Source organism: Alligator sinensis, unplaced genomic scaffold (genome assembly GCF_000455745.1).
Source record: "Alligator sinensis unplaced genomic scaffold, ASM45574v1 scaffold616_1, whole genome shotgun sequence".
Taxonomy (NCBI): Eukaryota; Metazoa; Chordata; order Crocodylia; family Alligatoridae; genus Alligator; species Alligator sinensis.
The window spans coordinates 121,035-144,548 of record NW_005843002.1 but is presented as its reverse complement, the minus strand read 5'-3'; the positions used below and the strand labels follow the sequence as shown (position 1 = coordinate 144,548).

At 43.7% G+C, this 23,514-nt stretch overlaps 1 protein-coding gene across 5 annotated transcripts in view; it reads right to left on the bottom strand.

Annotated features, from left to right (window-relative positions):
* Positions 1–23,514, bottom strand: part of TSPAN14 (tetraspanin 14) — an 82,235-nt gene that overhangs the window by 22,397 nt on the left and 36,324 nt on the right. For 3 of the 5 annotated variants that reach the window (XM_025193042.1, XM_014526284.2, XM_006036697.3), the window contains exons 3-5: positions 9,950–10,000; positions 1,996–2,142; positions 825–995 (exon numbers count right to left, since the gene is read on the bottom strand). In XM_025193042.1, coding sequence (XP_025048827.1) covers positions 825–995; positions 1,996–2,142; positions 9,950–10,000 — 369 coding nt within the window. Of the gene's footprint in view, positions 1–824; positions 996–1,995; positions 2,143–4,094; positions 8,296–8,401; positions 8,523–9,949; positions 10,001–23,514 lie in introns of those variants that run through there. The other 2 variants (XM_025193043.1, XM_025193044.1) reach the window with 2 other exon arrangements.

Genomic DNA, 23,514 nt, shown 5'->3' with positions numbered 1-23,514 from the left:
AGAGAAGGTTGAGAGGCGACCTTGTGGCTGCCTATAAGTTCATCACGGGGGCACAGAAGGGAATTGGTGAGTATTTATTCACCAAGGCGCCACCTGGGGGTTACAAGAAATAATGGCCACAAGCGAGCAGAGAGCAGATTTAGATTGGACATTAGGAAGAACTTCTTCACAGTTCGAGTGGCCAAGGTCTGGAACGGGCTCCCAAGGGAGGTGGTGCTCTCCCCTACCCTGGGGGTGTTCAAGAGGAGGTTAGATAGGCATCTAGCTGGGGTCATCTAGACCCAGCGCTCTTTCCTGCCTATGCAGGGGGTCAGACTCGATGATCTATTGAGGTCCCTTCTGACCCTAGAATCTATGTGTATCAGGAAAAACTGCCAAACACACAGCATTCATATTAGTCAACAACCATGTACCTTATTTAGATGCAAAATTCTTTCAGCACATTCAAAGCTCTCTTCTTTTTCCTAACGGACCACTGCTCTTGACACCAATATGTAAAACCTAGCAAGAAGGCGGCTCAAAGTAGGACAGAAACAGGCAAGACTACCAAGGCCTCTGACAGACTTCTCTTGCTTCAAAATGTGTCATCTGAAGTCCTGGCACCTGACACACCTGAAGCCATAGCTGCTACAACCAGTGAGACAAACCCTCACAGTTTCTAATGCAGCATGATTACCCGGTGGGAAAGGCAGAACTTATAAAACCCATACAGATACGGACCTCGTAAAGGAAATGCTAACCCTGTCGTTGGGAATCCTCAAAGAGAATGCTTCTTCTTGAGGCACTAAAGAGAAATAAATCAAATTAAAGAGATGATGACTTACAATTTTCTGCAGTGAATCAATGAGGTTCTGAAGGTCAATATCATCCCTGTACGATATAATGTTGATCTCAAAGAATTCTTTGAACTTCTCCCTCACCCAGTCCTGGAACAAGAAAGCTAGTACTGCCACAGTCAGCTCCAACAGAAAGATGAACACAATTGTTCCACAGAACTGCAAAACAGAGCAACAGGACAATTTACAAGGATATCCACCAATTTTGAACATGACTAGGTCCTGACTCAACTACAGAGCAGGCACAAGAACTACAGGTAAAGTGTTCATAGAGTACAGATGTGACTGAAATAATAATTTGAGAAAATGTAATTAAAAACAGCATGAAAAGACATACTCATGTTGAAGCTATCTTTGTTTGGTTGTCTCAAGTCGACAGCAAACATATGCATTACATCCTAGTTTACTTGCTAGCATCTAATCACAATCGGTTGTGATCTATGAGAGCTCAGGCCTCTGAACCAACTTCCATCCTGCCCTACCTTTTCCCTGACTTCAGACTAACATGACTCACTGCTTCTCCTAATTTACTGTAATGTAACAGACAATTATTTTTCCAAGCCTCTCCTTCCAAATTAGCTGTTAACTCCTACAGCAATAAAAAGGGAACCCCAAACATTAAAATGAAAACTAAGTAATGTATCAGTTTTCTGTTGTGGAGTCCAGCAGTTCTTCCCACTAAGCCTCTAGACAAAAATTAACTTAAGGGAAGTCTGGTTTTTTTTCTTTTGCATATCGCTCTTCGTGTTTTCCCAGTTCACTTAAGACGGGGGTTTTCAACCTTTTTTGGTTCATGTACCCCCGGTGGCCAGTTGAGAAGCAGGGAGTTGGCTGGTTGACCAGGGGTGGGGGCAGGGTTCCCCCACAGCAAAACCATTAATTAGACATACAATGAGCTGCAGTGAGGCTTCTAGTATCAATTTATTTTGGAAAGTATCGTCACAAGGACCTAAACAGCATTAGGAACATTTCACAGAGAAAGAAAAAAAATGTGCATGTGTACTACTGTTCTGAATATTGCTCTCTAGTCAGGTTAGTGGAAACATTTACCACATACACCTAGGCTCAATTCAACTTCTGTTTTTGCCTAGCAGTTTTGCAAGTCATCCCTTCTTTCCCTGAACACTGACTCACCTCGCACCACCTTTAAGTTACTTACAAACTTCAGAAGACAGATGTTCTCTCTCAGTGCTCCTACACAGCCAGCAAATCCCAGGGTGAACATCACTACTCCAACAATCAAGACAAGCACCACTGGATCAAAGCCGTGGAGACGGGTTACCTTTGTTATATCAGACAGTACACCCTAAAGACAGAACAATTGCAAAAAAGGGAAAAAGGTGAACATAAGGACATGAAGCATCTCAGTAATAGAAAAAAAAATTCCTGTTTGTTGTGTCATTATCTTATACTAGAGGTGAGCAGGGTTTTCAGCAGAGGGCATATGAGAACACTAGGGAAAATACAAGTGGCATTCTGACATACAGACGATTTGGAACAAAAATATTATTAACTGTTGTTTTGAGTACATACACAATTTCTTTATCTAGCAGAATAAGTTGGTTGAATAGGGCTGCAGTACGAAAATTAATTCTAGAACGAAAAACTGCAGGACCCCTGACTCTGAAGGAGAGTTAATTTTCATAGATCTTCAACCAACAGGCTTCCACAAGATGGTGCTAAAAGCCTAATACTATCACAGAAGATTCACCTATCTTTAAGCTAGTGAATCTGAACTAGTGAGAGGTACAAAGGACAATTTGAATGAAAAGCATGGTAGAGAATACAGGGGATTTAAGTGTTTTTAAAGAAGTTATCCATCCTTCCCCACCTTAGAGTCCCCTAGCAATGTCGACAGGGACAAAGTAACCAACTGGTCATGATGGAACTGTGGGGGACTCTTCTGAGGAGGGGAAAAGGTAGGGTTACCATATTTCCAGGTCCAAAAAAAGAAGCCACCTGTCACGCATGCCGGGGAGCGGAATATGACGGTGTGGGGGGGCAGTGACATGCCGGTGCCCCACCCCTGTTGTTGCCCCTCACTGCCAAGCCGCAGACCCCCCCCAGCTCTACTGCTGCCCCTCACTCCCATCCCACTGTCCCCCGTCCTGCCAGTGCCCCTCACTCACAAACTGCAGTACCCTGCCACCCTGTGCTATGATGGTGCCCCTCACTTCTAACCCGCAGCTCCTGCCCCCTCCCCCGCACTGGTGCCCTCACTCCCGCTCTGCAACTCCCCACCCCCATCCCTGCTGGTGCCCCTCACCCCTGACCTACAGCCCCCTACCCCCCAGCCCTGCCGGAGGGGCCTCAGCTGTCCCTGTCCTGACAGGGCCAGAGCACAGTGGCTCTGATTCATGCAGGCAGCAGCAGAGTGCATCTGGCCCTGGCATGGGCTGGAGAGAAGAGGAGGGGAGGCTTGTGGCACCCCCACCCTGGCAATGGCCCCCTCCTTCTCCCCTTCCCCTCCCCTCAGCAGCCACTCACCCCTTGTGAGAACAGGCACCAGCCCCTGTGCTACCGGCCTAGCCAGAGTTCCCTGCTGCCCTCAAAGGTTCCCTGCCCCTTTTCCCTGCTGGAGGGGCAGGTAACCCCCTACCCTGCCTGCCCTGTTGCAGCCCCAGCCCCTGCCCCCCTGCCTTGACCAAGTGTCTGGGCTTTTGCTTTGCTCTGGGAGCGAGAGCGGGGGAGGGTGAGCAGAGGCAGCAGGGAGCACCACATGGGTCTGCACATACCTCTGCAGCTGCAGGCAGGTACGTCTGCGCTCTCTGCTGCTTCCGATTGCCACCCCCATGCAACCACCAGCAGAGCAAAGCAAAATCCCAGACATTTGGTCAGATTTAAAAAAAACCTGCCCAGATGGATATCAGAGGGCTCAAAAAGAGGACATGTCCAGGAAAACCCGGATGTATGGTAACCCTAGGAAAGGGGAGGAGGATGGGAGGTAGGTGTTTTTTTTCTTTGTGGCATTTTGCTGTATCCTTTAATTAGGTCCCTTTTGAGACCAACATGGCTTGAGATGCATCTCCTCATACAATCTGCTTAAGTCAGAGGGAATTCACAGTATAAAACACATTCAGTGTTACAAGGAACATTTAAGGACAAATTAATAACTGGAGTCCTTATGACTACATAACTATTCCTTACCCATTTGGAAATGGGTAAGGAAATGGGTAAGGAAACACCAAATACAATATTGTTTTGGCTTTTCATTGCTTTTTTAAACCTCCATCTTTATAATAATCTTGTCTAGTTTACCTTGTTTGCCTTAATCCAGCTCATCAGAATTCCAACACATCGGAGCAGACTTGATTAATCGAATCTGCTGGAGCGTGGCAACTGCAGGCAGCCCCCACACTGAAGCACCCTTGTGCCCCAGCCAGCTGCATCAGCATCTACACAGGTGGTGCTGCGATGTAAATTACTCTGCTTGTAATTTACAAGTATTACTGCGCTGCAGAGGTAATTAGTTTCCTGTGGCTTAATAGGGCCGTATGTGTAGATCCAGGACGTTTACTGTGGAGCTAATTAGTCTGCTCCATGCAGTGAATGTAGGCATGCCCCCTCTTTCCTTTATCCACACTGTGGCTGCAATGACAGTGTCCCCATCCCCATGCATTCCCATCCTCCCTGCAAACACATAAAACAAAACACAGCCCCCCACCCCCCCCAAAAAAAAAAACAAAAAACTGAAGAAGGGGGACATTTCTCTTCATAGTACTTCAGGAACAAATTGGGACTTGTCTGGCTTCTAGATGCTTTTCCATCACCTTGGACAAGTCGTTTAAAGTCTGTTACAATATGATATCTCTTAATGGAGGTCCAGTATTTTCCACAGTTACTGGAAGGCTACTGGGATATACTAAGATAAAATTGGTGGAAAACATATAAATAATACAGTTGCTGTACACATAGTATCTGGCATATTCAAAGAGCTCTATAAACATTAGTTCTCATGATCCATTATGATTACCAGAATAGTATCTAATCCCATTTCCAAAAGAGCACTGTGCAAACCATACAGGTTGTTTTTCATTTTAAAACTACCCCAGACTCACTGTGTTACATTAATGAGTCTCTGTCAAGCTCCATTTCCAATATGTAAAAGCCCATTAAAATGAATGAGGTGGCAATAACAGTTCGTTGCTGGTGATAAGGAGTAAAGTCAGGAAAGCTGCTGCTTGAGGCATGTGGAACAGAAACAGGATAGCTGAAGATGCAACCAACTCCATAAATTCATTTGAACAGGGGCCATTCTAATGCTTAGTCTTTAGCCCTGTCTACATGAACTTATAGCCTGAAGGGGGGTGAGAGAAGTGTCATAAAGCCACAGTATAGTCCTAACATGGTGCACTGCACAAACAGAAACAATAACATAGAAAAGAGGTATTCTGCTCATCTCTCCTATCTCTTCTTTCATATCCTTCCTTTTCAGTGTGTGCGGTATTAGTTTTAAGGTATCTTTGGCATGCAAAAGTACACCCCCTCCTTTTACCTCCTCCCCTACCTTTTATTAGTTACAAATGGTGGAAACCAGCTATAATGGAAATGAGTACCAGAGCCCAACTACTACTTGCTTTTTCCCTGAAACAACTTTTGTTTATGTGAAAACCTTTCCAGGCAGATCTACTGAAGCAGATGAAACTGGAAAAACATGAGGTCAGAGTGAAGAAGAGATGACTGGAAACAATTGTGAAAGCTTTGTTAGTGTGATAACACTTTGTTCCCCTGATGGTTTCCACAGCTCTGTGGTTATGTAGACGCACCCCTTTTCACAAAGTCTCGGTGCTCTTCCCCATATGTGGGTTCTGATGAATCTGCGTTTTGTTTGCTGGGCTATTGCTTACAAGGGTGATACAAGAGATAAATGTAGCTTTTAGGTATAGCAGTTACAGAAAACACATCACTGATTAAACAAGCCAGGGGCCTCTGCATCATCTAGAAAGAACAGTTTATTATATTTTCCTAACCCTCAGAAATCTATACATTCTTGACAATCCTTTATGGAGAATGCCTGAAAGAGTGGTTCACTGTGGACTATAGATTATAATTGTTCATTACTTTATTGTACTTTGGAAAAGTATAGCTAAAATAAATTTATGTTCGCACATTGCTGCCAACATAGTAAGAGGAGAAAGGCTTAATCATTCTTATGTCATTGAAAGTGCTTTTACTTCAGTGTGCTTTCCTCTACACAGCTGCAGCTGCTCTTAACTGCAGTGTGTCCCTAAGGTAGCATTATTGCTTATTAATGGACAGCATAGATTCCCCCTTGCCATTCTTTTGTAATGTGTATTTTTATATCTATTCCAGCACAGATGTGGGCCAGAATAGCAAGGTGGCAACATACGGTTCTTTGACAGAAGTAGGATGCTGCTCTGAATTTATATTTCTGCATTCTCTCTGGTGTCTTCTTTTTTACTATTGGATTTAGTTAGGATGAGAGAACCACACATCTTCATTTCATGGTCTGTTTGCTGGTAGTGGTTTGTAAATGGGGCTCTTAAGTTGATCTCTATCCCCCTTCTTTCCATTATGGAGAGAGAGGCTTAGATCTTTTCCTAATTAGAATGCTGCTTGCATTTGTATTACTGATAACTTGTCTGAAACCTACAGGCTCTTGCAAAGGTGATAGCCACAGAGATAAAGCTCTTTCTTATTTTACTCTTCTCTCTTTAGCACCTGCCTCTTAATCGCATAATAAGACATAATTCTACTCTTTTTTTAAACCTTCCTTAGATGCTCCCCTGTTCTATTTCTGTATTTAAAAATTGGTCACCTTGGGCTCCTCTTTAATTTCATCCTTATACAGAGATCACATTTTGTATTCTAACATACCAATAAACCTCACTTGTATCCTACAAGTACTTGATGTGCTGGTTTTATGGCACTGTGTTTTATAAAGAAGTTATTTTTTGTTTTATGCTTGAGTTTCCAGGGCACTATCACAATTCTGAGGGATAATTTTATTTATTCCAATACAAATTTGCAAGAGAGGACAGTTCTCTAGACCTTACAATCTAAGGGCACGTTTACATATGCTCCAGACGTGGGAGGAGCTCTGAAAGCCACTTTAAAGCGCCACCATGTCTCATGTATCAGCTTCCCCACGCTTAAAAATGGCAGCAGCAGCACTTGAACTAAAGCACATTCAACGCCCCCACTGCCATTTTTAAGTGTGGCGAGGCTAATATATGGGACTCAGGAGCTAGCCCTACACTACAGCACCCTTGTGCCCTGGTCAGCCTCTCCACAGCACACTGAGATAGGTCAGAGCAGTCCCAGGCTCGCAGATTGACACCTCAGACCTCCCACCAGCCAGGGCTGCTCTGACCCAGCTCAGCATGCTGCAGTCCTGGGCACACGTGTAAACACAGCACCCAGAAGCAATAAGTGCCAGAGATTCTTGCTTTGCCTTAATAGCACATGTAGATGAAGCCAGTGGGCAGGTCTACATGAGACACTACATCACCATAGCGATGAACTACGGCAATGTAGCACTGGCAGACACAAACTGTGATGCCGCTGTTACCGCACAGCAGCAATGAGCTACCACACAGTAGGGTGAGAAACGATCCGTGTGGCACTGGGACTGTGCAGTACCAGCAGTTACAACTGTGCAGTCGGGCGCACATGTGGACACGCCCAGTGAGTACCAAATTCAGTCCCTCTGCAAACAGAGAGAATGCAATATATTGGTAGTATTTCTGGGCAACACACAAGCCTCCACGTACAGACTATTCATTTTCAACAAAAGGAGAGTATTATCCCAGACAGAGCAGACAGGAATTAATTCGGTTAACAGAAATCCCTGCTGAGGAGTCAAGATGAATTAATTCTGATTGGAAAGGGGAACATAAAAAATTCAAAATTATGGAGAACTCCAACATGCTTGGATAAGACAGATTGTTTACATTAGCTTAGGGTTCAGAAAGTATCCTTGACTAGTCAAAATCTCCTTCCATTTCTACTTAACTCTGATAAGCTTCCTATTAATTCATCTCCTTAGGACAATCAATCACTCTTCTTAGACTGCAGGCAACCCTGAGAAAACGTCAGCTTGTTTCACTTGGTTTTTTTACTACAGAAAAATAATAGAGCAATTTTTCAATTGCAAAGAACTCAAAAAGACCACAACTGTGTATTCCTATTTGAAATCTCTGGGTTTATTTTATGAATTGTTGGAGTGTTAGCACACCTAATATTATTGCATACAACCTGGCAACACCCTTAGAATTTCACAGCACCCTGGTTGAGTATCAGTAGCCTAGTACATGACAACAAGAGAGCTTACAGAATTTAAAGGCAATGTCTACTATCCATTGAGAATTCTATCTCCATATAAAAGACAGGGCAGATTTGAAAGATTCCCTCCACCAATTAAGGAAGCTAGCTTTAGTTTTTAATACTAGTTGGTTATTTTCACAATAGCTCATGCTACTGATATTCCCTAACAAGGGGGCAGAGGACACCATAGAAATGCCTCACATAATACCTTTCAGTTACATAACAGAAAAAAAACAACTCCCAGATGATAATATGAGAATAAATTTAGCAAAGTTTACCCTCCTTAAGCAAATCCAGCATACTATAAAAATCATCTAGCAGAGGCAAGTTGTAAATTCACTTTTTCTCCCATTGCAAATTCTGTGAAGTCCTTTTAAACTGTGGATATCCCCAGAGGAGCTTAATTAAATATAAAAGGAGGAAAAAAAGAAGAGAAGGAACTTTCGTGTTTTACAAAGAGAATAGTATTATTACATTTTTAAAAAGCTAGCAGTAGTGAGGGAAAAAATTATTTTAGCTAAGGAAGTTTTCCTAACTGCTTATTTTTACAATTTTCATATAATAATAAATAGTAGGAAGTAGCTTTCTATTATGCTGAAAGCCAGGCTGACTATTTTATTGCTTAATACAAAATCTTGTCCATTCTAATAAATTAGTATACATGTTCTCCATTTTCCAAAACAATGAAAGGAAAATAGATCCTTTCCTGAACATGGCATCTTCTAGTCCCTGAACAGTGTAGATGAATTAATAAAGTCAATATGTAATGCTGTATTCCATGTCTCTCTATTTGAAATGAGCCTGTAGAGCAGAATAGTTGTTTACAAAGGGTGTTAACAAATTAATGAAAAACTTAAATAAGGCGATAGAGTAGAAAATGCCACTGAAGCCTATTGTATACAGAAGGCCTTGGGCAAATAAGAAAGAGGGATTAACAAAAAGCTCTTAAGCATATTTAACATGTTTTAGCTAATTAAAACAAAAAAGCTTTTGTCTTACCCTCTGAAAGCTAACTGCACTTGCATTGCTGGCAAAATAGGTTCTCTTCCTCCTCAAAATACTGTTTCTTAATTTTGCTAATTCTAGGCCCTGGTCTCCAGTTTACTTAGCAATTCCTCAGCAGCATACAGTAAAATAGAAACAAGATCTGTGGGTTATCTAACAATCTTACAGTAATTGAGAGAAAACAGGGAGAGGAAAATATTTAAGACTATAAGGTTGTCCTTTGGAAGAGCACCTCAAGTAAAAAGTAGGGGATGTTGAATCTCTTGGCACATTTAAAACCTGATTAGCTAAAACTTGCCTGACTAGATAATCCCACAGCTACTTTGTATCTCCAGACTAGTTTCTAATACTGAAACTCAAAAGTTTAAATTGCCTTTGGTTCTCTCTTTTATAAAACTGAAAGTACAAATACATTAATTCCACAGCATCTCAATCTCAGATCAACTCGCAGGCCTTGAGCTTTTCTCCAAGCCAGCAAAGAGAAATATGAGAGTAAGCTAGTCGTCACCTTGCATCCTTAAACATCAAACATTGTTATTTAAATGAGAAGTAGCATTGCTGGATTATTCACCTAGCCCTGCAAAGACAAGGGACAGAACCAAAAGCAATGCCTTTGAAAAGGATGGAGAGAATGTTAAACTAGGGAAATATTAGAAAATCATGCCAGTTATATGGGCACGGCAAAACCAAGATCCTTTTATTAAAACTTAGAATTAAGTTAGATCAGATTTAAAATTTGTATTATTTCTTAAGGAGAGGGAAAACCAACCCAGCACTGTTTTTAGCTTGTAGATAATGCAACACCCCCATCACACACTTACCTTTTCACTCCATGCCCAAAGCCCGGCTGCAAGGAAGGCAACTCCAGCTAGCTATAGAAAAAAAAAGATTATATAATCAGAAAGAGATCGCTACTTCCCATATTTGCCCCCATCCAGAAACAAATATTTGTAGCGAAGCAAATGGAGAATCCATTTATGATTTGCTGTTTGCACACAAGTGAAAAGCACCTGATCTCTCTTAAAACTTTGAGTTAGCCATGTGACCACAGAGCAGTAGAGTAAATTCTCTTCATCCTCCCACCAGTATCTCATGGAAATGCACTGAATCCCTCAAATGCCACTGGGGAATACTCTACACGTTTCACAATCAGGCCTAAATATCAGCCCTGACTAGATCCTGAAAGGGTGCTACAGTGAAGGCTGATGAATAGATCAAATTCTGCAAGATGCTTGTGCCTTCACTTTCAAGATCCTTTACATCTGCTTCCTCTCCCCATCATTTCTCATTTGTTATCACGTGGTCTAGCCTTGAATCCAATTCGCACATCACTAGAGCTAGTGAGAAAAATTTCCAACAGCATTTTCTGAAGAAAAACATTTTGATTAATCACATCCAAAAGCTCATAGGAACACATCCATTCTGACAGATTGATTAGGAACTCGTCCTTAGCTCCATACCTAAATTTCTACTCTAGTGATTCTCAACCTTCTCGGACTCAAGTTACCCCTCAGACTCAGCGTCCTGCTTCTTTGAAGCAGGACACTGGCACCACTGGACCCAAGGCACCCCTCAAAAATGCTCTTAGCTTTCACTCATTTTTTGGCTACAGAAAACTATAGCGGTTATTCTGTTGCAAAAAACTCAGAAAGACCTCAGCACGTCAGACTGTTTTTGACACTGGTTTTTCACTTGAAATCTCTGGCCACATCCAGACAAGCGCAGACATGTGGAATATGGTGCTGCGCACTGCACATGCAGACATTCCCCGCACTTCTACCTTGCAGCGTGGGGTGTGGGGGGGAGGGTTGACCATGGGATCTCCCAGGGTCAAAAAAACCCCATGTTGAAAGAAACAACAGGGTGGCACATGTGACAGCAGTGCATGTTGCCCCAAACCAGAGGCCAGAGCCAAATACTGGCTGCCTGCCAGGCTTCCTGCCATGGCTGCAGCGCCAGTAGGCCTCCAGGCTCCCAGGTAAGGCTATGGGAGCCAGCACAGTTGCTGGTTCCAGCCTTCCCTACCCCACCCAAGGTATCCTGCCATGTACCAAAGCAAGCGTAACACAAGCATTCCCTGGATACAAGCAGCAGCGGCAAGAGGTGTGCACCTGCAACTTATCCCCAGGGAAACAAAATTGCACTAGTCTGGACACGCCCTTTGAGTTTATTTTGTGAACCATTTGTAAGTGTTTGAAGGCCTTACAGTGCTAATATTGCATGACACCCTTAAATGATCCCAAAGCACTGTAGTTTGGACAGTGATTGTCAACCAGAGGGAAAACATCACCCCAGAAGAGCCAGTAATTCTAGGTAAGTGCCCCAACCATTGAAATGTGAAACACTGAAGTTAGATTCCTAATATGTTTAACCAGAGATGAATGCCCTTACCACTGGGCTATTGGCATTTCTGTTGCGAGTCTCTCTCCTCCTCATTCCATTTCCTTTCCCCCCAAAACACCCTGAAAAGTCTCAGTCTAAGCCCAATAAAGACCAGAAAGAAACGTTAAAAATCCCAAAGTTTTGCATAGGACTGGACAGCTTCTTATTACACTCCACTCATAACAATATTCAAGAAGGCCGGTGAAAAGTTTCCCCTCCCCTCCTCCCCCCGCCAAAAAAGCATCTGTGTCCTATCCTACTTGAGAGAAATTTTAAATAAATCTATTTTGGTTTGCTTCTTTAAGTCCGTTCTATAACTTCCCTTTGCTGTTGTGATACCTATGAACACTTGGCAAGAGATGTGCTATACCCACCATCTGTCAAGACAAGAAATAATATGTCTATTTCCTTGTATTTCCTTTTCAGCCCCCCTCCCGTTGGCTACAAATGTCCAACTCGGGATCCTTAAAATTCTAGTTTATTAGGCAGATTGAAACACTATAATCATAAACCTTTGGGGCTGGTCCCCACACACACACATACATGCACACACATACACACACACACAGTAGCAGGCTACAGAGTCAGGTATACCTATCCTACAAGCGCTGGAGTCTGCCGTCGATGGCCAGTCGAGGCTTCTTTCAGCGTGGTGTTATCCTCCAGAAGGGGGTCGCCAGCTGGTCCTTCTGGCTGGACAGGTCTGGTCGAGTTGGAGATCTAGATCAAGAGGGCGCCACTGAGGGTCACTTTTCACTGCCTTTTATCTGTCCCTGGCAGACTTTGGTGACTCCCCAGTTTTCTGGTTTGCCCAATCCAGGGGTCACTGACCCTCGTGGGACTTCCCCCCTCCTCGGTGGCTACTGGACAGCACCTGTCAGCCCCAGGGGTCGGCCTCATGTACGTGCAGGTTTGGGAGTCCGTTGATGAATTTAGAATAGGGCTCTGGGAGTGGTCAATCTGGAGACATTCAGCCCAAAAGTTGGTCTCTGGCGTTGATTAACTCATGCCAGAGCTTCTAGCCCTTGATCAGTGACATTTAGAGATTTCCCGGTTGTTACATTGTCTTCTATTGAATTCTTCCCTTGGTTGATCTGCAGCTTCCAGGTGATAATTGCTGCCTGCTTCCATGTTACACATTCAATCATGATTCACTCACTCTTTCACAGGCCAGCCTGATACAGAGAAGGACAGTTTGATTCCTGCCCTTGTTAACATTGTTACAATGTATAACTTACTAAAACACATTTAGTTGAAAGTTGAAAGGTGAGGAGTATAAAATAAGCTACAAATGCCATGGCACACAAATAGATAAAAATACCAAACTACAAGGGGAGACACAAAATGCACACATACAAATTTTAAAACACAATTCCTTATCTTAAAGTGAAAGAAAGAGGAAGGAAGAAAAGGTAGAAAAAGAGAAACATATCCAAAGAAGGGAGAGCAAATGCAGGCAAGAGGAAAAGGGGGCTTTCTGCTACACCCCAACTACCTCTTGTCTTATACTTTGTTTACAAGCTCTCCTGTCTTATTTTCCTCTGAGATCATACATGTGGGAGGGCACTGGATGTGCCTGCCACTTTAAGGGCCTGGAGCTGGCAGCCACCAGGTGCCTGATGAGGGCAGCCATTTTGGATGTGGGGCTACCCATATAAACAGGGCAGTTCTGCTGTTGGAGACCTGGTCAGAGGGCTGCTAGTAAGGGTGGGGAGCTGTAGGGGATGGTCAGGGGGCTCCTGGTCCTGGGCATGACCTAAAACTGCACCTGCTGGGAATGGGTGGCCTGGTGGGGCTCTCAGTGGCGCAGGAACCCCCAGGAAATGCCAGGCCAGTTACCACCCCGGTGAAAGGCAGATCAGGGCGCCTTTACCCCTAGCCCCCACAACCAGGTGGGTTACCCCTTTGTTGGAGGGCCTGGAGGGTGGATCCCCAGAGAGAGAAAAAGGGCCACAGACTCATCGCCTGTCTGAACTGCCCCTGACTGGTCCATGCTGAGGCCAGGACCGGAAGGGTCAAAGGGCCGGGGGTTGGGCCTTGCAAGATTAGTAGCTATGTTATGGGGAAATGAAAAACTGCTTCTTGAGTGCTGGTTAGGTCAAAGATCAGTGGTTATCAACCTCATTGAACTCGGGGCATCCCTCCGTAACTTCTGTCATTTGAATGGAACCCAATTTCAAAAATTAATTTTATATAGTGCAGTAGAGAGTGGGGTAGGGGAAGGGGAAATCATTCACCTCTGCCCCTGGCCCGCTCTCTTCTGTACTGTGGGGACTGTCACACAACCCAGCCTGGCCCCCATTCACCGTGACTGGGGCCCTGGCCCAGCCTAGTCGTTGAGGGGTGCGAGGAACGCTGAAGAGCTGAGGGCCTGGGGTTCCGACTAGCCTGGAGGGATGTGGGCCAGGGCTAGTAGCCCAAGGTCCTGGCGGGGACCACACCCATGAGGAGAAGTGGTTCAGGGAGCTATGCTGCCCGGTATGAAGGTGGATGAGACCGCCTGATGAGAGAAATCCAGGTGAGGTTCAATTAGGGGGATTCTGGGGCCCAGTGTGGGGGCTGATGATTAGAGGAACATCTAGATGCCATCTGCGAGGCTTGGGCTGCAGTGCAGGGGAGAAATGGAGACGCAGATAGCGCCCCCTGGCATCGGGGCAGGAAATGGGCAGCCTCCCGCTTAATTACAGCTATTTAATTAATTCCAACAAGGCATGGCGGGGGAGAAGGCGGGCAGGTAGCCCAGAAACAGGGGGGGGGGCCACTGGGAAGTCAGCCCCAAGAAGGGCGGGAAACTGGCCCCGAGGAGGCCCCCTGTTACAATATGACACCTATCACAGAGTCCTGGTCCACGACTAAGACTGCTAAGCTGATTTTCCAAAGTCACGGAATAAGTTGATGATAAATCCAGGAGAAAAAAAAAACAAAAACATTTCCCAACTTACAATGCTGTGTCTGATCTGTTGGACACAGGTCTCTCTTAATCGACAGCAGTAACAATTGCACTGTTAGGGTCTGTGTGATTCTACAGTGGGAGAGCTATATCTTCCTCCCTCCAAGTAAAGTGTACTCCTTTTAAAATCTTGATTCAAGATGCCCATATTGCCACCTTAACACTTTATTTGATATATTCTTTTGCAAAGAAAATTGTGCCTAGGCTGGCTGATGTTTTTTCTATCTACACTTTGATGAAGACTGCAGATTTCATGCACTACTTCCCCCAACTCATTTCCCTGTTTAGCAATTTTATAGTGCAATACCAAACTGAGTGTAACTACAGTTCTTTTTGCATGGTTTTTCAGTATCGAGGCTTATTACCTAGATCTTTCTTCCTATTCCGTTAGATGCACCATTTCTTTCCCACCTACTCTTAACTTGTTTAAGCTACTTTGAATTAAGCAGAAGTGATGGTTGCCCCACTCCTCCTTAGTAAGCAGCAAGTTTGACAAACACTAAGACAACTTCTGCACTTAAATGCTATGCAACCTCACTGACTATTTATACATATTTTTTTAACTCTATTAATTTAGATTAAGCAAAAATAGATCCTTATTCTGATCTCTTCTGATCTCCCTCTCTCTCCTCTCACATTCTAGTCACAAGCTAGAATGTTTTCAATTCCCGATTTGGATATGCCAGCTAAGGCTACCTTTTCTACCTCCAGTCAGGGCCAGTTCAACATTTTTGGGGGCCCCCTGCAAGAAACAGTTTTAAGGCCCCCTGCCCCAAAGAAGCTAGTGGCAGCAATGGGGGCGGGGAGGTAGAGAGTGGCCAGATGTGAAGCCAGCAGCCGTGAGCAACTGGGCACAGGGGCATAGGTGGAGGAAAGACACAAAATTGGGGGGGTGGGGGTGGGGCTAAGCGTGTGTGAGCATATGAGCGCACACATGCCACACTCCCATGGGAAAGTCTGAAGGGGAAGGGTCAAGGGGGAGAGAGTGGCAGTACCCAGTGCCACACCCCCCCAGCCGCTTCCTAGCCCTGACCACGCCAGCCCTGGATGCCACACTGGCCACGGCTGCCTCCCAGACCCGGCCCTGGCCGCACACTGCCTGGGGGGGCCAGAGCCAGGGCCTGGAGCGGGCCCAGCCTTGGCTGCACTGCTGGGCTGGAGGGGATGGAGCCCCCGGGATCTCCATCCCCATCCTGCCCCGCCATGCGTTGCCCCCAGGAAGAGCCTGACGGCTCTTCCAGAGGCACAGCACTGGGCAGCCCAGGGTGGGGGGGTGCACAGGCAAGAGCAGGCCGTGGCTGCAAGCTGGGCTCAGCCTCTACTCTGTGTCTCCACCTCACTGCCACTGCTTCGAAAGTGGCAGGCACCACCATGTGCGTCCCGCCACTGGGCAGGCCGGGCAGTGAAGCATATGACAGCGCCCGCCACTTCTGAAGTGGTGATGGCGAGGCACGGAGACACAGAGCACCCGTGTAAAGATTGGGGGGGGGGCACGTGCCCTCCCACACCCTTGGCTACCTGTCGCCACACCTCTGGAGGAGCCACCAGGCTCTGACTGTCCAACGACCGGGTTGGGCCAGGGCCCCAGTCACGGTGAATGGGGGCCAGGCTGGGTTGTGTGACAATCCCCACAGTGCAGAAGAGAGCGGGCCAGGGGCAGAGGTGAATGATTTGTCCCTCCCCTACCCCACTCTCTACTGCACTATATAAAATTAATTTTTGAAATTGGGTTCTACTCAAATGACAGAAGTTACGGAGGGATGTCCTGAGTTCAATGAGGTTGATAACCACTGATCTTTGACCTAACCAGCACTCAAGAAGCAGTTTTTCACTTCCCCATAACATAGCTACTAATCTTGCAGGCTACCTCATGCTTCTGTGCAAAGAGCCTTTCTTTAGTACTAAAGGGAGATGGTTCCCTTTCCTGTTCCTTGAAGGCCTTGAATAAATGAAAATGTATGGATAAACAAGATAGGTCACCATCTGAAGTTTAGGAAGCCTGCATTCTGAATGCTAGTTAGAGATGAAAAAGCCTGCCAGAAATGGGCTGCCCTAGCGTGGCAGATAATGTTCTCAGAGACAGGCTGTACACAAAAGATTGTTACTAGTAGCTAAAAGACAGAGCAGCAGCAGCAGCAATTCTAATCCACAATTCTGGGGATCATAACCAAAAGGTTCCACCTAGAACTTTGCATTTTCAGAATTAAGATTTTTAGTAATCTCAAATCAGATCTTTGCCAGGATTTCTATTTTGCGAATTCTCTGTGACTAGCCACTCTCAGAGATGGTAAGCATCTTACACTGACATTTTTTAATTTACCTAGATAGGTGCTCCCTCTTGTGTTCTTTATGGCTTGTTACCAAAAAAGGAATATTTCTTATTTTCTCTGATGAGCAATTTCTCTAAGACTTCAAAGGGAGTATCTGCTTTCTGGTAGATTTTCCACCACTCTCATCAACAGCACAGAAACACTGTCTTGGTCATTTCAAAGTGTTGAGCAGCTGCCAATATGTCTTGCTGCAAACAGAATATACCTAACGTTTCTCAATCAAATGTTAGGCTTGACAATGTCCATTGATCAGCATTTTCACTTTGAGATCATTTTAAATCAGGGTGGTTTGATTTAAATCAAATAGATTCAACTAGTGATTTAAATCAGGCCTAGACTCATGATTTAAAATTGGGCCTCGACCCGCGATTTAGGAAACGTCGATTTAATCATTTTTTTTTCCTTCTTGCAGCTTTGCACTTTTAGAGAAAGGTTGACTGTGACACAAACTTGCAGAGAGGTAAGAAGGCTGATGGGTTATCTCCATATACTCTCTCATCTACAGTCTGAGAACTGAAACTAAGCATCACAGAGATGCTTAATGGGATCTTCTAGACTGAGTATTGAGTCCCATTAGTAATCGTTACATAGAGGACGCTCTGTTGTGACCTATTTATAAAACTTTTCTAAAAAGGTACATGAATGTATTGTCTAATTAGAATATCTTTGAGCTTCAACATATCTTAAATTAAAGCTATGAAAATCTCTTTTTTTTAAATCGTTGATTTTTATCCACCCTGTTTTAAATGGTGTTCTATTCAGATACTCCCATTATCTCTGTATTGGTACTTCAAATACTTTTGTTTCTCCTTAGCCTGCAATCTGCTTTTTCAACCTCATTTTGAGAATGTACAGCTGCTGCAAGATCCCTGAAACATATCCTTTTCTTTAGGAAAAAAAGATATGCACAGCAAAGAGTTACCACCTTTAGTTAGTTAATTCTTCTGTCTGGTAGAGTCAAGAGGAAGCAGGACACCGATTTATCATTTATCACTTTAAGAAGGGGATCAGGGGTTTGATGTATCATTGCTTTTATTGCCACAAGCACTATGTTGCATTCAGATAGCTCATCTGCACTGTGAAGCTTCAGCCACTACAACTCTGCTAACAGAGCTGTCAACAGAGCCCCCAAATGGAGATACAACACACTCGGATTAAAAAAGGTTCTACTGCTTCTATAGTTACACCTGCCCAAATGACATACATGATGCTGACAAAAGACTGCATAGCTGCACCCCGTGGGGATTTTGATGGCAGAGGTATGTCAGTTGGGTGATCTTTTCATGCCTGTCACTAAGGTATCCAATCCAGCAAACTTAGTGTTGACTTGTCCAAAGTTCTTTATAAAGTGTTCCTCATTTACTCTACAGATTACATAACTGAGAAATTTGTACGATTTATATGCAGCATTTCAAAACAGGTCAGACAAATCTGCAGGCATGCCACACCAGGTTTCGGGCTCATGCACAGACATGATAAGCAAAGCCATCACCCCTGCATGACACCGCTACAAGTAAGCAAAGTGATATATAAGAAACTTACGCTTCCAAATACTAGTAGAGGAACAACACAGTTAAGACTCATCTAGTCACTGAAATTGAAAGTAGCGTTTAAATCTAATTTTAATAAACTTGGGGTAAAGGGAAGATGCATTCAAAAGCAATGACTCAAATCGTGCCTAAGCAATGACTTTTCAGGGATGGAAAATAAGTCTACCACTGGAAACCACAAACAAAATTCCAATTAGTGCTATCATGATTCTGTTTAGCAGTAATGTGCTCTGTCCATTTCCTTCTGGACTAGTCATTAAACCATTGTTATGTAGGTAAAACAACTGCTAAAACAAGCTGTGCTTACTACCAACTAGAGCTTGAGTGGAGATGATCACATTACAATGAAGTGGCTGCCCATTTGGGACACTATTTCCTGCTCTGCAAGTGCCAGTCCTCCAAGGGAGTAGAGGGCAAAATCCTAGATGACTTGCATTTTACTAATTTGCTGAAATAGGAAATTAGACTCAGAAAATTCAGCCTTAGCCACAAACTCCATAGAAATGAACTGACCAGAAGCAGATTTGTATGCCTGATAAATTGCAGCTACTTCAATGTAAATTAGTCTAAGGATGTGTGTAGACAAAATGGGGCCCCTAAATTGAAGCAGTGGTTTTTTAAAAACACCGCTTCAATTTAGGACCCTTTAAACCCCGTCATGCACACGCCCAAACTTACAAGCCTCTCAAGTGGCAGGGAGGAGAGTGCAAGCTGGCAGTGGGCAGAGCGGTCCCTGGGCAGCGGGGGAGGGGAGCTGGTGCTTCCCTCTGCGGCAGCCCCTCCCAGGCGGCACCTACCTGCAGGCTGTTTTTCTGGGCTGCTGCCAGGCTGCCTTCAGAGCCCCTGAGCTGCATGGAGCCCAGTGCTTCGCTCTGTGGCTGTAGGGCGGCAAACTAAAACTCCTTAGAGGAGGAGTTTTAGCTTGCTGCACCCCAAGTCATTTAAGGTGCATTATGCCACCGAATTTGCTACAGCGATTGGAATTACTGTGCAATACGCCACTGACGTGTGCAAACACCAACATTAAAGCAGTGCAAAAGCACTTAACCGACTTTAAAGTGTCGTGCATACCTGCCCCTTGTTTAGTCTACACACGGCCTAAAATACTTGAGAGACATTTGTGCCCCAGCTGATGCAATAAATTGACCTTAAATATTCAGAGGACCTCCTTTCTCCTGTAATTCACATATTTTAAGTAACTGCAGACTGACACAAGGTGCACAGTGTAAAAGACATGAGACAGAAACATGCACATTTCAATTATACCTCTTGAGTGAACAACTGAATGTTTTCTGTGCAAGGGCTTAAAGATCCATAAAAAACTGTCAGGTTGCTTTTTACCTTCCCCTCCAAAAAAATAAATTCCATTTTGGACAATTTTTTCTCAAAAAAGCATTCAATTATTCTAATATTATAAAACCCTAAGTCTGTCCGTCTGTCCATCCATCACGCTTTATTCACACTCCGAATGGATGATGGAAACAGCCAATCAGAGTGCTCCAAGCATGGGGGCGTGCCACCATGATTCCAAAGTCACACTGAGGACTGGACAGGGGGTGGGAGAGCCGGGCGCAGCAGCGCTGGTCTCGGCTCCCCCACCCCACCCCCTGCTAGAGGCAGAACAGCGGCAGCATGGGGCATTAGGTGGTGGCACTCCATCCCATCGCCCCCCCCCCGCATCATTCTTGACGGACAATTGGCTAGTATAGATATAAAACAACTAACTGATCAATGAATGGACAGAACCCTGCTCAGTTTATTTAAAAAAAAAAAAAAATTATAAAACCCATTTACCTATATTTTAGTAAAACTTTGACTATTGAGTTTGATTTACTACTCACCACATAGGGTGCTCACAGTATTCAACCACAGCCCTGCAATGGTACCAGCACACAATAATACTGCTTCAGAAGCATTCTTGACCTCAGTATGTGTTTTAGACCAGCCCTCAAAGGGGCACATAAATGCCTTTTGTTGGTTTTCAAGGCAATTAGAGAAACAACAGTAATCTGCTGTTCCCCTTCCAGAGATGCAGGTTTTCTCTGTCCATGAGACGAGCCAGCTTTGCTGACCAGATAAATATTATATACATGTGGTTTGAAGGAAAAATAAATATTGTTACTCACTTCCATACTATTTCCTGCTTAGAGGAATAGAAAGAGGAAGAGTGGAGAGAGACTATGTCCAAAATTGATGGAATCAAGAGTCCTGTGTTTCTTACTGAAGACAATCAACCTACATAAGCAACCTGCCACTCTTACAACCATTACCTGAAGAAACCATGGTTTACAGAGTATTTCTGCTTCTCAGCCTCTTGTCAGCTAAGATCAAGTGTAGTCACTGCACTGGTCTGATAACCGGGCCAAAATGGATTTAAATGGCAGTGAGTAGTGGAAAGAGCACCCCAGTCTAAATGTAGACAGAACTCCATATGGGAGCCTAATAGTTAGCTTCCCACTGGCCAATTTCCAGTGGGAAGATCTCGGCTATATGCCTGCTTTATGGAAACTGGGGACTCTTCCCCAGCTTGCACCTGCGGCCGTTGGCCAAAGGCAAGCAACACTTGGGGGCATGCGAACCTCAAGCCTCCAGGCTAGGGCCTAGACACAGGATGCCTGCCAAAGTCCCAGGCTAAAAAAGTCTGGGGTGAAGGATACTTGCCAGTTGCAGCGCCACATATGGTATTTGAACGATTGAGCTTTGCTTAAATCAGAAGGATTCAGACCTGATCTGGCTAATCTGACCTGGAACACGTTTTTGTGGTTTTTTGGAAAAATCTATGGTTACATTCTAGGCCTGCCAGTATTAAAATTGTAGTAGTTTTAAAAAGAAATTGTACTTGTATTACGTTGTTCAAATACAGTCCATATGTAACAAAACATTGAATGATAAACAATCAGAAGGACAGAATCAGGATAAAGAAAGGGGCAAGAGCTAATTAAAGAGTCTATAGCTAATATTTAAAAAACAAAAAACTGAAACAGAAAACACTGTGCAAAAAACTGATTTCATTTTCTGAATAGCCACAGACACCAGACAAAGCAGTGGCAGGAAATGTTGACAGTGTAGTATTTTTGATAAGTGTGAAATTAAAATGTGCATGTTTAAGTGCAAGTTGAAAGAGTCTCTGCACAACTCTACATACTACAGCCTGGCTGCTTCTACTGGGGGATAGGAAAGAGGGAAAAGGAGAGAAGAGCTAAGGATTCCCTACCCCTCTCCCCCTTTCTTCATCGCAGGCTTCTTAGTCATCTTGGAAATCTTGAGAAATTTAATGCAGAAATGCTGGACATGTTCCCAAAAGGGGGAAGAGAACATTCTTTCATGAAAGTTGATGACCGGCATTTAGTTTTCAAGGACGTATTTGAAAACAAAACATTTCGTATAAAGAGTTAAAGTTACCTTACTGTCTTAAATTTGACAAGCTTTAACTCCTATAGATATGGATTCCACCAGTGCATGGGGCATGACAGACATTTTAATGTTCTCCTTTATCACCCATTCTTGTTAGGCATGTGCAGTTAATTCTGCATTAAAAGGTTTGTTGATTGGTGGCTGTTGAAAGGATTCTTGAGTCATGGCAGCTGAAGTCAATGTCTGAACAATGTAGGAGCAGGTATCATGAAGACTCACCTCAAGCACACAACAGAGGACAAGAATATCAGGCAGCTAATACAGATGCATGAAATGTTGCTTGTTCTGTTCCCAGGGTTCTTGCTACCACTAGCAGCACACAAGAGAGGTAGACCCTGCACATGCCTTCCAACATACAACCCTCAAGCTCATAAAATAACTGAACTCCTCATACAGTATTAAGATCACTTCATCTCACAAAAATGCATCAGAAATTAAGACACTCTTCTGGTGAGTAGGAAACCTCAGTGTAAATCCCTGTTCTGAATAAGGCAGTCAAGTACCTTATCAGAGAGAGTGCCCTAATCACCGAGGTAAAAAGGAAGCATCACTATTGATTCTCCTTCCTTAATGGTTCCCAGAACCCACAGAAACACAATATTTTCCTTTACTAAAAAAAAAAAAAAGCACGAACTCAAAGTTAGTGTTTCACTTAACCCATAATAGATTTTTTTTTTCAATTAACCAAAAAGATGGGGGAGAGAGCACAAGAGAGAGATACACTTTCAGGCTGACCCAGACACAGCCAAAAAAATCTAATTATGCACGAATGCAGTCACAGCTTGCCTTATATTAAAGAGGCTGTTGTAAAACAAGCAGATGTCTTATCAAGAGGGATCTAGCTATAGATATGGTTTGTATTACCAGAGCAGTCTATTAGCTTTCAATGCAAGTTTTAAAAGTTAAGAGATCTATTTTCTCTTTAAAATGACAACCTATAATTAATACGAACTTTCATTTCTACCCAGGAGAACTTTTACAATCTTTTCTCCAATGCCTGATGAAGGGCATTTGTGCCCAAAAGCTTGCAATTAAAGATTTTTTTTTGCAAAAATCTTGTGGGTCTAATAAATAATATCATCTCTACTATGAGTCCTGATTGCTTCTTCCTTTAGACCAATATGGCTACAACCTGGACACCTGACACATGGAAGATAAAGAATTTTAGCCAATTTTTAAAATGAAATCTTCATATTTTCCCCAAGCAGGAAGCTACTGACCACCTGAAACCCAAGACACTGCTATTGCCACTGTTTCAAGGTAATTTTCTCTATACCAGCTATAAACTGACTGCCCAGAGGAGTTTTCCATCTATTGATTCCTCTGTGAAATCCTATGAAATATGAACTTTCATTTTTACCCAGGAGAACTTATACAGTCTTTTCTCCAATACCTGATGAAGGGTGTCTGTGCCCAAAAGCTTGCAATTAAAAAATATTTTTGCAAAAATATTGTTGGTCTAATAAAAGATTAGACCAAGTCCTGAGACTTATTAACGAACTTATTGGAAATGTTAAGCAGTAATCTTGCAAAGAACAATCATGGAAGTTCAAATCCTGCTTTCTCCACTATTCTTCATTAAACTAGCTTCATCTTGAGATATATCAACATATCAGATCTGTTTCTAAAACAAATCAAGAAGTTCTAAAACCTCTATCACAGACTGATGAGGTTAATCTAAAAATCCATTTAGCTCCAGTAGCTTCAATGGAAATATAATTATTTATGTGTGGTACCTAGTGCCATGTTATCAACTTTGA